The 14810-nt window shown below is 37.4% G+C and overlaps 1 protein-coding gene across 3 annotated transcripts in view; it reads left to right on the top strand.

The window, feature by feature from the left end:
* LOC121726101 (sodium channel protein Nach-like) overlaps positions 1-14165 on the top strand; it is a 30321-nt gene extending 16156 nt beyond the window's left edge. The window contains exons 3-12 of one of the 3 annotated variants that reach the window (XM_042113333.1): positions 2067-2291; positions 9541-9750; positions 10654-10819; positions 11194-11321; positions 11619-11745; positions 11907-12056; positions 12398-12587; positions 12792-12975; positions 13607-13713; positions 14008-14165. In XM_042113333.1, coding sequence (XP_041969267.1) covers positions 2083-2291; positions 9541-9750; positions 10654-10819; positions 11194-11321; positions 11619-11745; positions 11907-12056; positions 12398-12587; positions 12792-12975; positions 13607-13713; positions 14008-14150 — 1614 coding nt within the window. In that variant the 5' untranslated portion in view covers positions 2067-2082 and the 3' untranslated portion in view covers positions 14151-14165. Of the gene's footprint in view, positions 1-2056; positions 2292-9540; positions 9751-10653; positions 10820-11193; positions 11322-11606; positions 11746-11906; positions 12057-12397; positions 12588-12791; positions 12976-13606; positions 13714-14007 lie in introns of those variants that run through there. The other 2 variants (XM_042113330.1, XM_042113331.1) reach the window with 2 other exon arrangements.
* The last annotated feature ends 645 nt before the right edge of the window (positions 14166-14810 follow it).

Here is a 14810-nt window from a genome sequence, read left to right as displayed (position 1 = left end):
ACTTTTTACGTAGCTTTTTACAATATTTTTGTTGTTAAAATGCCTAAATGCCCTGTGAAATGGTGTAGAAGTCATACAGATACGACTTTTAATACAGGAATAACCTTTCATCTGTAAGTGAATTGTTTAAAATTATGCTTAAATTTCTTGTATTTTTGTCGACCCAAAAAATATGGTTTATTTAAGTTGGATGCTAAGGTATTTTATAAAATTATGCTGGTCTCTTTGTGTTTGTCTTATTAAATTCACATGTTATTCTAAAAGTGCAATAAGCAAAGAATAATATAATTACAAAATTTTTACAAAGTCGCCATGGACAGTGTTATGCAAGATGCAACAATTTAATCATAAACGAAATTTTAGGGTCTGGCTGACATTATACTAAATGCGTTATAAGATGATATGGCTATTCTCATATTTCTTGCTAAGGATTTTTTACAACAAAAAAAACATAATATAATATTTTTTTTATGAAATAAGGGGGAAAACGAGCAAACGGGTCACCTGATGGAATAATTAGGGTAGGGGATTGGGCCTCCGGTAAACTCACTCACTCGGCGAAACACAGCGCAAGCGCTGTTTCACGCCGGTTTTCTGTGAGAACGTAGTATTTCTCCGGTTGAGTCGGCCCATTCGTGCCGAAGGATGGCTCTCCCACGTATCAAAATCTTAAATCGAAAAATTACGTTCAATGGACAAAAACAAATAAGTTTTTCCTTTAATGAAACAAAAATAAAAACTGCTAACTGGTATTAAAATATTATATTAATTATTGTAAGTTATAAACTATACAAAATTTACGTAAGTTTTTAATTTCAATTCTGTAATAATTTAGCACATACATTTTTGTAATCTGAAAACGTCTTCTCTAGGTGCTCGGACAGTTTTAGATTCGCCCGAGTCGTACAAGGTTTGTTCATAATTATTATTACATGTATATTATAATTATTATCGATGTCTTAAGTATCAGAGGAAAATGTTTGTTTTTAAAATAATAATTATGTGCTCGTTTCTTCGTGATAGTAAAGGTGCTTGGTGTATACTGCATAATACTATCCGCTTTTGACAATTATTTGTTTTGAATAACTATGACAATGACAATAACCGCGCAGGATGTCGTCCGCGCAATATTATGATACGTTACCTGGGATACGACCTTGGCGAAAATCTGAATTGTCATATTTTAGTGTTCGAAAAGGAGCCAAATTTAAAACGGTTGAAGTATGGGAGTTACGTTTCCTTAGTTTTGATTATTCGTAGCTGGCAACAAATAATAGCAACGATATATAAAGGCATTAGACATAGACATTTTAGAAAAGAATAATAATACTTACAATATTATATTACATAAGTATTATTAATCCATACTAATATTATAAATGCGAAAGTGTGTCTGTCTGTCTGTCTGTCCGTCTGTCTGTCTGTTACCTCTTCACGACCAAACCGCAAAATCGATTTTGCTGAAATTTGACATGGAGATACTTTGAGTCCCGGGAAAGGACATAGAATACGTTTGTCTAGGAAGAATGTACAGTTCCTGCGCGATAAACGAGATTTGGCGCAACGGAGTTGCGGGCGTCATCTAGTACTTACCTTAAATATGTTCGATAAAATTTTATACACTCCTTTATTTTTAAAATAGCAACTAAGCGGAACAAAATTGTTGATCCTAAAAATAACGTTAAAAAGATGCCTTCAGGTTATAATAACATTGGCAATGGCATTTCATAAAATAAAATTATGATTTTAATGAAAAAAAAATCTTGAATTTTATGATAAGTAATTTATTTATAATTTCCTGTACAATTAAACCGATTTAATTTATAAGGTAAGTAGCCAGTAGGTACTTTCTGTTGGTAATGTGTGAAAAGAGCAGTTGTTTGAAATGCTTGCGTGACACTGCATTTTTGAAGTACCTACAGACTAATTTAAATATTGAATTAATGCACGAAACACTTTTAAACATGAAATAATTATAAACGAACGCTAGTGAATATTCAAACACAATATTATAGCTGCTAACAATGTTTCTTAACGTGTCGAGTTTAAACAAGAGCAAAATGTAGTTTTTCAACCCCCAAAATGCGTACTGTAGATCCAGATTTATGGTCTAAAAGGGCTAAAAAACCAATTCTAAACTTGACTAGACCGTACAAATTTGGGTTGAAATATTCTCCGTTGGAAGTCCGACTGAGAAGCAGTTTGAAAGACGCGTTGAAAGAATTATGGAAGCACAGCGGGGTTCAGGGTCCGAAGTTTGTGGCTGATAAAAATATCAATCCTATGATCAGGTATCTACCATATTCTTAAGCGTTTTGGAAGATGTCAATATCAATAAGATTCAGAAAGTTTATAGACAGATGCAGGGCCGTAGCTAGGGGGGGGCATAGTGGGGCAATGCCCTACCTTAAAATCACAATGCCCTACCTTAAAAATACCAATAATCGGCCAAGTGCGAGTCGGACCCGCGCACGAAGGGTTATACCGCGCACGTACCGTTATAGAGCAAAAATAGTTTGGGACCTACCTACCTACCTAACCCTTAATTATTTTTTTTACTTTTATTATTATTTATTAAATTACATATATTATTAAGGCCTTTGTGAAAATTTCAAGTGCCTACCTGTTGTCATCATTGATAGTTAAGCAAAAAATGTTAGAAAAATCACGTTTGTTGTATGGGAGCCCTCCTTAAATATTTAATTTATTTTGTTTTTAGTATTTGTTGTTATAGCGGCAACAGAAATACATAATCTGTGAAAATTTCATTTCTCTAGCTATTACCGTTCTTGAGTTACAGCCTGGAAACAGACGGACAGACGGACAGACATCGAAGTCTCAGTAATAGGGTCCCGTTTTTACCCTTTGGGTACGGAACCCTAAAAAGGAAGACCGTTTAGACTTGCATTACAGGTATTAGACAACAGAAATATACTTTATTCTTATATAAACTATACATTATATAGTTAAGATTTTTATTATACCTTTAAAAACTTTTTGTTCCGTTGGCAGGATTTGAACCCGCGTCCCCCGGATTAAGCTGCCACACGCCCAACCATTGGGCCACAGAAGTCGTCGATAATAATTCTTTGTTCTGTGTATATGTTATAGGCAAACTCCGAAGCTCCGGCGCTCCTAGGTTGGACTGGTCAATCCTCAGGTCAGACTGAATGACTTAGTCAAAGCCCAAACAAATGTAAATTTTCGGCCTTTGACTAAACAATTTTCGTCAAACCTGGGAGGGACTAATTTGGTCAGGCAAACGTCAAAACACAATTTTATTAAATCGGGGTTTGACGAGTCAAACTCCGATATAGGTATGAAGTGTCTTATCTTCGTATATTTGGAAGCATTTTATCATTTAAGCAGCTTTCAAGTCTTAACCGCTTAACTCTGCCAGTTCTGACACCTGATTGGTCAGCTTACGTGATTTTCACTTTTATATTTGAGATGCTTTGAGAGAATGCCGTGTGGCATTAGGCCCGCCTTTTGTACGATGTGCAATAAAGTATAAAATAAATAAATAAATGCTTTGGAATATACGGAGGTTAGTTTGTAAGATTAGGTATAAAAAAATAACATTTTTAAAATTTTGATGTTTATTGTTTTAATAATTTCTTAAGTAATTAAAATGGAAAATTAATCATTTTTCTGACATGGTGAGGCATTAACTTTAATGTTAATTGTTTTAATAATTTCTTAGGTAGTTAAAGTGGCAAATTAATCATTTTTCTGACATGGTGAGGCATTAATGTTAATATTAATTGTTTTAATAATTTCTTAGGTAATTAAAATGAAACATTAATCTTTATTCTGGCATGGTGAGGCATTATGGCATTTAGAATTGCACAATACATTAGATCTTTTTGCATAATTTTGAAGAGCATTTTTTATTGCAGTGGCATTTTATAAAGCCTTGGCCACCAAATTTTGAATCCTTTGCACTGATTTCTCTAAGAGACAGCCGAACGTCAGGCACATCTTCGAAGACTTCGATCTTAAGAAATTTTTCTTTGCATTCTTTTATTTGATTCCTCGAAAAAAGTGTGTTTATTGTCCCGTGTTTCGTGCCTACTCTGTATAAACCATCATCTGTTTTATCTTGTATGATACCCAAAACATTTCGAGCATCTCCTTTGGCTCTGACAAAGCTGTAAATAGGTAAGGTTACAGTTTTTCCAATCGCGATTGGCGGAAATTTTTGATCAGATCAGCCTGAGCTTCAAGACCTTCTATCGCCTTTTCTTTATTTTTTTTTTATATTTTCTGTCTGCGCACAACGTATGCATGTAACTTTACTTCCGAAGCCTTCATAGTCTGCGCCAAGTGTGCTGTCAGTGCAAATAACATGCACGACCTGATTACAAATAATGCACGTATGTGCGCCGGAGCTCTCTTTTTGGCAAATACAACAAACGATGTCTGAAGAAGTTATCTCAACTGTTGGAGAGTTTATTTCCTTTCTTAGTGGCAACAATCCAGGAACTTTGTTAATATGGTGATCCTTATTTTTTTCTGTGACAGAAGTATCTTCTTTCACAGTTGACGACGACGGTCCAGGTATTTCCATCTCATTTCTTTGTACTAAAATAAAATTTATATACTTAAGTAATTAATGTAATCAGGCGTTATTTTGCAGAAGTCTATCATAATATAAAATAGAAAAATATTTAGCTACTTCCACACGAAAAATGACAAGTTAGTTATGCTTTTCTTAAGTGCACCGCCCGCCCGCCCGCAATTTAATACAATACAAAGCGATACAATGCACCTGCACCACCACCACCGTTAACTTCTCTACACGTGTTTCGCCCCTACACGGGGCATCCTCAGCAGCAGTTAGACCGTTATTAGGGGCGAAACACGTGAAGAAAAGTTACCGGTGGTGGTACAAGTGCATTGTATCGCTTGCATTGCATTAAATTGGGGGCGGGACGCCTACTCTCAGCTGACATTTAAAAATATAGTAATTTGAAACGGTTTTTGTTGCTACTTACTAGTGTCATCAGTATTATTCTGCTTCTCACCAGACGAGTTAATAGCGTTTTCTAACTCTTCCTCGGTCTGAAGAACCTTTTTTATTGAATCTGGTAGTGTTTCAATTCCAACATGAGCTTTTCGTCCTAAAAAAAAGAATTCATAAAATGTTAAGTTTATTCTATTTTCGGAGTTAAACTATTAGATGGTTTGTTCATGTTGAAAGGATGAATGAAAGGACTTTCTCATAGTAAGTTTCGGCTAGCTACCCGTTACACCCTGTAACGGGTAGCTAGGGCATGTTCAGATTCTTGTTGCATGCTCGAAAGCGATGAGGCCTGGCAGGCGGCGGTCTCTTTCTGCGAAATTGTTATGTCGCAGAAAGAGGCCGCGGAGCGGGACAGAGAGGACGATCCCATCGGAGCGGCAGGCTCCGCCGGCGTAGGACGGGAGTGCGGAGGCGACGCTATGCGAATCTCTTAAGTCTCGTCTAACGGGGCTCCGGGAGAGGATGGGAACCTCCCCGGCTTAGCCAGTCCCGGCGCCGAGGGGAACGCTTCAGTTTGCCGAAGTGTTCCCTAACTTTAGTGGAAGTCCGGTCCCTTCTGAGGTAGACCGGCCGGTCGTGGAGGGAGTCCTGTGTTTGTTAGATCCGGGACATCCCTCCTTTCTGCGGCTGAAGGCGAACCGCAGGTGGTTTTAGTGAGTAAGAGTCTCACATACCCCCGGAGTGCTTCAGCTAACTGAGGCACATCCCCAACCCGGGGCACCCATGATGGGTTTCCCCTGCGCAAAAAAAAAAAAATCAGATTCTTGACCCGCGTCGTACCGTACCCGCGCACAGCCCGCGCACAACCCGCGCACGGGTGGACTTCGATAAATTCAATTTGAGATCTAATTGAAGTGTCATAAGACTCAAATTACATACAACACAAAGGGGCTTAGACGCGGCTTAAACGCGGGTGCTGATACGCTGGGCGAGCGCGAAGCGGGCGCGGGTCATCAGAACGCGCCCTAATATACTCACCGAACATCACTTCAAATGGCGATTGTTTTATGCCATGATGGTATGCGCAATTTTTCTTCAGTTGACAGAATCGGAATCGGAATCACTCCAACGATTAGTTTTATTATCTTCCATCCATGCGAACAATATTAATTGCTGTACATGCCGATTTGCACGCTCCACGCTTCTTTGACTTTGAGAATGACGTGATTTGTCATGCACTATGGACAATTCGGGCCACATTACTTTTAACTCTTCTACGACACGGTTGTCTGATTGAAGCACAGAAGGCGCACCTATAGTACAAAATATATCAAGGAGAGTGTGCGCTACTTCCTGTGCTGTTTTTGTGTGTAGGGGACGAAGAATCACAAATTTTGTCAAATGATCTTGGTAGTTTAAAATATACTTGTAATCACGGTCAGGAGTTCAGAACACGTCTGCATGTCTACAAGATCCACTTGTCCCCGTGCGTGAGTCTCTTTAAATAATAACGGTTTAACGACGAGTCCCTTTTTAGGCTGACTCTTTTTCTTGTGACACGTTTCACATAAATCCAAGTAATAGTTTACGCACTCTTTTGTGACATTTGCATACTTTTTATTTAAAGCTTTCAATGTGAGATCTCTACCACCATGACCACATTCCTGATGAGCACATTCAATCACATCGAATAACTCGTCATCCGTAACGTAGTATTGTATATTTTTTGTATCTGACAATGGCTTAATCAATTTTTTTTCGTCCCCAAAACAAACAACGTCGTAGCGTTTGAGACGGCGATACTGCAAAGACGTTTTCTTTTTAGCTACTTTAGCGGATTCTATCTCACTGATAATCTGCTCATACAACTGTTTTGTTTTTTATGTGAAATGAACACTTATTTTTATTCAAATTTGAAATTTTCTCTTTAAACTTTACTTTTAAAGCTTCTTTATCCACGTTTTTAGTAACAACAACACCGTTTGAATCACTCATCTTCAATTTTACACAATTACACGCCCGCACGCTCAATGAACGAACATGAAATGACAAAACAATCGGTCGGAATACCGCGAGAGACATTATGAACCTGTTTAAACATGTTCAGATCAACGTTTGACCGAGTTTTGCAGTCGCTTCTAGGATTGACTAGGCCAAAACCGAAACAGAATAATTTACTTTCGACGTTTGACTGAAAAGTTAGGAGCTCCTGGGTTTGACTAAAAATACTTCAGCCAAAGGGCGAAATTGAAATGTATTTCGGGGATCGCCTGACGGCTTTGGCCAAACCTAGGATAAACCAGTCCTTCCGCGAAGAGACTGTGTATCGGACTTTGACTATAACATATAGATTTCATTTGAATCACGATTACATGAAGCGATGCGTCCATTTAATTATAATCTTAATGAAAAAAAAAAAGATGTAGTACTGCAGTGTGCGAGTCCACGTTTTCAACTTTAACTGCAATTAATGCCTCAAAGACTGCCAATGGGTCACGAAAGAATGGCTGGTATGGTATTTCTGGCCTTTGAAAAAAAGTTGATCTGAACGAAGTTCTTCGCATTTTTAATAATATGGCGAATCGTAGAATTCAGCTGTTTTAAATATTTTATGTTATTTTATTATTAATTATTATTTTAATAAGTTTGCAGAAACAATAATAATCTAAATATATTTTTAGTCGTATCTATTGACTCGTATCACCCAACCCAACAATTAATTATTATTTCCTCACTCTCACTCACACGTGGATCGCTACTACCAGAAGTTTAACCATATTGTTCGCTTGTTCTTCGTAATTGAGGATTTAATAATATGTAGTTCTTAGATATAGTGCTCATGCTTTGTAACAGAATTTTTTTAAGTATCTAAGAATAACTATTGAATGAATTGAATACATCATTGACCTAGAGATAAATCAAAACAACAAATAAGTACTAAAAACAAAATAAAATCAATATTTAAGGATTCGTGTTTTTTGGCCTTTTTTGCTGCATATTGATATTAATGGCAACAGTAGGCACTGGACATTTTTGCGAAATCACTTAATTAATTAATAATACAATTAAAATAACATTTATATTTAAAGGGGCTCAATTACAAAAAACACAATTTTGGCCTATTTTTTTATCTATAACGGTACGAAACCCTTCGTGCACGAATCCGACTCGCACTTGACCGATTTTTTTTGCTTCCGCCCTACCTGTAACCGACACTGCCCTACCTCAAATTTGACTCTAGCTACAGCCCTGGACAGATGGAATACAAACAGATGTTATAGACTGTTGTAAAACGTGACTGTGTGCGCACAGTTCATACACAAGAGCACTCTCTATTCCTTTACTCTTATAACCCAGTGGGACGGAAGGCCGACATGACTGGTGAGAAATCAGGCGCAGGACCGACTTTTTATATGCCTACCAGACGCATGGATCAATTTACTTGTCAGACAGACAGGTAAGATGATGATCGCGACCTCCGAGTCAAGAGCCACGCTTTAAAGTCTAAACCACTGTCCACTAGACCACGGAGGCGTTAAGATTAACAATTACCCACGCAGAACTCAGAAGAAGGTGATTTCAAAAAGCACTATATAACATTAACTATATTTTAACTATGTACTCGTATAACCTATGCTAGACTATTTTCACCAAAATATGTTTACTGTAGACTCTTGTGAGTGTGTAGGCCTTCCAATAACTGTGAGTACTTTTGCTTCGGAAGTAAATTGAGGAAGTTGAAGAAGCGTGCATTAAATCCATACAAAATAATATTCAAATTATCTTTGTTTGACTCCATATTTGCGTGTACGGAGGTTACTCAATATGAACTTGACTAACTTATGCAATGACAGCTTTAAACGAGTTGCACAAAAGAATAATATTATCTAACTACAAGTAAACAGCCGAACATATAACCTCCTTCTTTTTGGAAGTCGGTTAAAAACTGAAAACCGTTACTCTATTTCTTGTTAACCTTGTATATGTGGATCTTTTTATTATTAAAGATATAGTCTTTACTAATAGAAAGATCCACACGATATTGTGGAAAGACGTTTTGTTATAATATTGTCTGCTACGAATAGTAAAGAAAAGTAGCTAAGAAAAGTTAAAGCAGCTTGTAGGAGGGTTTGTGTTTCAATTATACGCCGGCAATCTCTTACTGCCACATCATTATTTATTAAAAACATGACATAAACTTTATACATTTTTTATCAGGCTCTTGGTTAAATTTAAGTCAAGTTAACATTAAAATATGTCTTTACCGCCGTTACGTTACTAAATTCAATAAGGGGTTCAATTCTCATTTCCTCTGTACAAAGGCAATTTCACTCGGCAGTCGGCACCACACACTTATGACATTCGAGGCATACGAATCAGGGGCCGTACCACGAAACCGTTTTGAGACTCAAACAATCGAACGAGAATGCCGCGTCCTACTCTAACAAACGTCAAATAACGTTGTTAGGGCAGTACGCGGCATTCTCGTTCGATTATTATATTTTGAGTCTTAAAATGGTTTCCTAGTAGGCCTCCATGACCTTAAACTATTGTGTCTGCTTAATGAACTCCAGATGGTGCTACCTGCTTCTCTTGATAGCCACATTCATCGCCTCCCTTTCGCTAGTGGTACAGCTCTGGTATGTTTACCGAATGGTACCACCGCTGATTGTCAACGAACTGATGGAAGATGACGTTCTGAACAACATCACGTTTCCAGCAGTCGCCATCTGCAGTAACAATGTCATCAGTAAACCTGCTCTGGATAAATACGCGCGATACTTGTAAGTGTCATAACTCATAAGTCATAACCCACATCATAATAATATTATGATTATGTCGTGTAAGGATTGATTCAGACCGCAAGGCGATGCGTAGATGCATTTCTAAATTTGTATACTGTTGTATTTGTAATAGTCAGACGTCTTGCAAATCTGTCAAATTCATACTAATTTAGAAATGCATCCACGAGTCGCGTTGCGGTCTGAATCAACCCTAACGGTCAATTCAGACCGCAACGCGACGAGGCGAGGCGAGGCGCGGCGCGGCATAAATTTGTATGGATTTGACAGATTTCAATTGTGTGAGACGTCTTGCGAATCTGTCAAATCCATATAAATTTAAAAATGCATCTACGCGTTGCGTTGCGGGCTGAATCAACCCTTAGAGTGTACAGAAGCAGGATGTGACGGGAGGCCTACAGGCTACAACGAAACCGTTTCGAGGTCTGTGGTTTCGAGACTCAACGATCGAATCGGAATGCAAAGTCCTACTCTAACAACGTCATTTCACGTTTATTAGAATAGAACGCGGCATTCCGATTCGTTCGTTTGAGTCTCAAAACGGTTTCGTGGTAGGGCCCCAGGAGGGAGTTTAGTCCGTAGGTTACTGCCTACTGGGTACACTTATGGGCCGGCCCATACGGATTCATGAGAATTCTCCCAGTGGAAAAAGTACAGGTTATAGAGAAAATATTGGTGTCTTGTTTGAATGACAACATCATGTTTCGAATCATAGTCTTACTCCTTGCACGGGCTACATCTATTTATTAGGTACCCACTACCCTAGCTCTTTATAATTATTACCTGTTGAACAATATTATAATGTAATGGCCAGGTCAGGCCGATCCTTTCTTCTTACATGTTTTCTTGGGCAACTTATTCCTTACCAACTTGTTTTTCTTGCAGATTATCTTTAGATAGGAACAGAACCTATGCGCTGAACAGTATAAAGTCTAACTTAATGGCATTTGGTGCACTGTTCAATATGGCATTTACACCGTATGAACATGATTTCATGAAATGGCTAGTAGCAGTGACCAAGGAAACTAATGTCACGAAAATTATGTACGAGGTAAGTTGAGTTATAAAATATGCCAGTAAGAATAGGTCTCTAGATAGTAACGTATCTACCTCCTAAGAAAAGAAAGTAGAAGCACATATTACTAAAATAGTAAAAACTAAGAAGCCCAAATACTTATTTTGTGATGACTGGTGAATGGTTAATATTTTAAGTATACCTGAGAAGTTAATACTAACTATGAATGCGAAAGAAGGATATGTACTAAAATGTCTTTCATATTGACCTTATTTCTAATATTGCCTGGTTAAGGAGGTTTTAATTTAATAAACCGAAATTGATCTACTCTCTTTTGTTTGATAGCTGATTTTATTACCATTCATTCATTCAACAGCTTGCATATCGCTTAAGAGTATAATCACTTTCAGTTGACACCACCATGTAGAACGCTGCTTGTGCGCTGCGCATGGCACGCGCGTGCGTACCGGTGCGCAGAGCTGTTCACCCGACGGATCACTCCATTTGGCTTCTGTTGCGTCTTCAACTCCAGATACATGTAAATCAATTGTAGTTTATACGCATAAAGTACCCTTTCTTAATACTTTTATTGAAGATGCATAATTTACCTCGTCGATCGTGGGAAAACGAGACACAATATATATTCTTTTGTGTCTCATTCACCGGTGAGCTTATGGAGTTTGATGAATAAAATTGATTTGATGTAAGCAAATTATGTTTAAAGAAGTAAATAAATTCAAAGAAGGAAACAACCAAATTTAAGCTACGGTGGATCGATAAATTCTGTAAAAGTAATCTATCTAAAGAACAGAATTGGTAATAGATGTATTTCCAGGTCGATGGACAGAGACAGCACGTTATACCAGCTCAACGAGACTGGGATTGCGGCTGGTCTCGCGGTGGTGGCGCGGGAGAACCCTGACGACTTCGCCTTCATCAGAAGACCTGGATACGAATTTCTGGTAGATGTGAAGATGTAACCAATGCCTTATCTTGAAATTGATGCAACGTTTCAATTATGCAAACACCCAAAAATAGTTACAGAGGAAAGCGACGATCTAGAGATTTTTTGAGGGATAATATCATTGAAGTTAAGGTATATTATACTTTCACTTTTTATCAGGTTCTGCTTTTCGATGGAGACAACTATCCATTGCTGTCTTCTGGTATGGTCCGTGTATTTCTGGCGCCATGCAATACATCGTCTCTTATAATGCTCAAGACGTATACTCAGTACGCTAGCTACGACTTAGATCACTACTCTGAAGAAATGGTAAGAAATATTGCGATAGCGAGTAAACCCCGATATAGCCAGCAAGTACTCAAAAGTGGATACTGGGATAGCTGATAGGTCCTTAATTAGAAAGATTTGAGCCTCTAATAAAGAAAGGCAACAATTGAAAACCTATGCTTTTAGCTTCAGTTTCTGGCAGTTTATATGGATAAACTGAAAAAATATTTGTTTAGTTTCCGCATTAATTAGACTAAGGTTGCCACATAAATTTACCTTTTTATGTGGCAACCTTAGCCACATAAAAAGGTAAATTTTTGTTACTGAAAATACTAGCTTTTTGTGTGTCTATTGTATGGTCATTTTTATCAAATTTTTAATAGCGTGGTTGCCGTCTACCGGGATCAAATGGCGAATTTGACTTACACTCTTGGTCAACTTGTCTGATGGTATGCCAGAGAAATGCCGCCATTGCGCTTTGCAACTGTGCTCCTTTCACCATGCCTGATTACGATGGGGATGAAGCGCCTGAGTGCACCCTAGAGCATCTCCACTGCTTGGCTAAGCATCGAGGTGAGTTGTGTACTGGAAAAAATGCTTAGCTCAATAAAAATAACGTCCTTTTTCCAAAAAAGCACAAACAATTCGATCGTTCTTCAATATCTTCTACATATTATTGGGTATTTCAGCGGATAAGAAATAGAATAGGAACCTTAACGCTGTGTGGCCTAATCAGTTTCAATCATCTTCGATTGAGATCTTTTGTAAACATTTCAGAGAAGTTTCGCTTCTTCTTCCCCGGCGATACATCGGATGAGAGTTTAAACGAGGAGGAGGTAAACTCTTTATATTGCATGGGGCCTGAAGCCTGCATGCCGGACTGCACGCGGCAGCTGCACACAGCCAGGGTCACCATGATACGACACGACAACGACACGAGGGTCCTCAAAACAAATTTCTTGTAAGAATATAGAGCGATCTAATTGGAATCTAGTGACTTTGATGACACATCAACTAGAGCAAATATTCTGATAAAACAAACTTTTTGCCTGGATGGTGAATGCTGTCTTCAGTAATTATATTCCTTATTTCTTTTTTTTAATATTTCTGTTGTTGTTACTTCATATTTTTTAAAGTTTAAATAGGCTGCAGAAGAGAAAGTAAATATTTATATTTTATTTTAAAAACTTTTTGCACTGTAGTACAAAGGCGGACTTTAAATGCCTTGTGGCATTTTCTTCCAGCCAAACCTTAGGGTGTCGCAGAGATAGTGAGGTACATGCAAACACTAATTAGAGGACAGAGGGATTAAAAAAAATAGGATTAAAATATTACTAATATTATTATTGTTGTTGAACCTTGCAAGTCGCAGCTCTGGATTTATGTATCTAAGGCAGTATAGGCTATGGCCTATGGGCGGCAAGTGGCAACGTCCTATGGCGTCCTAGGGGCAGTAGCGTCCTCGAATAGCGATTAGCGGCAGAGTTCGTACATAGGGGCTGCAAAATGAAAGTGGCCTATACTCATAAAAAATATAAATGCGGCCTCGGAACCTCGTCTATTTAAAAAAAATCTTCTATAAACTTTTTCAGGAAAGGCTTGGATATGACAAATGCAACGATCATCAGTATATTCTACGAGTCGGACACACAAAAGCTGACGATAATAGAAACGAATAATCCTTGGTATGAGGTCATAGGTAAGACATAATGATTAATGAACTTTAATTTAGTGGTAATTGCACAAAGGTGCTATAATTTAAATAAATTAGGCCATAGGAAAGCCTTTGTCCTTATTTAAAGTTATTGAGCACTAAGCCTTTTAATTATTATAATAACGAAGTAAATATAAAAGTGATATTAGTATACAATAAGTCAACCTAGGTCTTCAGTTTAAAATTGTTATTGGTTATCAGTTATCACAGACTTGATGGTTGGTTCGTCTCCCTGTAATCTAACGAGTAGTATGTGTGAGGTACTTTATTTCTTTGCAGGCTTATTGTGTTGTATGGAAGTGTTCATTTTGTCTATAACACTAGTGAACGTATTCGAGGTGGTGTACTTTTGTACCATACGCTGGATCTACCATTACAGACGACGCAAGCGGCTACTTCAGCTTCTGATAAGGAAAAAATAAATATATGATCGTGCTTGGATACGATTTTATGAATAAGTATATAAATGATGAATTATTATTATGATACAGAAATCCATACCTTTTAGATTAAGTACTGTAAATAATATCCTTGGTGATTTATTTGTTTCCTATAGGTTAAACATTTGGAGGTTAGGATTTGCTGCAATCTGCTTGTGAAATACAATAGCAATTTTAAAAATCTTTTATTCAAAGTGCATATAATAATGATAAAATTATAAACCTAATATGCAATTATGTCGTATTATGTGAGGTTTATCTATAAGGAGTTACTTCCTGTAGTATATAATTCCAATTACATCATCTCATTGTTCGTAAACGGTAAACGTTCCTTCGTTATTTTTAATACAATATTAGGCAATATTTGACTACAAACTACATTTGGCTAGAAGGTCGTCCCAACACTTGACTTCTGCATAATGCTAGTTACTCACTATTGGCACAGTATAGCAATATTAGTCATATTGCTATACTTACTGTGCTATTGGTATGTTGTTGTGATTAATCAAAATCAAATCAAATCAAAACATTTATTAAGCAGTAACCAGTAAGTCTTCTAGTAAAATTAAAACCAAATGCTTAAAAAACTTCAGGGTCAATTTAGACCGCAACGCGACGCGTAGATGCATTGCTTTTGTACTG

Source organism: Aricia agestis, chromosome 4 (assembly GCF_905147365.1).
Source record: "Aricia agestis chromosome 4, ilAriAges1.1, whole genome shotgun sequence".
Lineage (NCBI taxonomy): Eukaryota > Metazoa > Arthropoda > Insecta > Lepidoptera > Lycaenidae > Aricia > Aricia agestis.
Note: the sequence above shows the minus strand (reverse complement) of the source record. Positions and strands in the feature narration are given on the sequence as shown.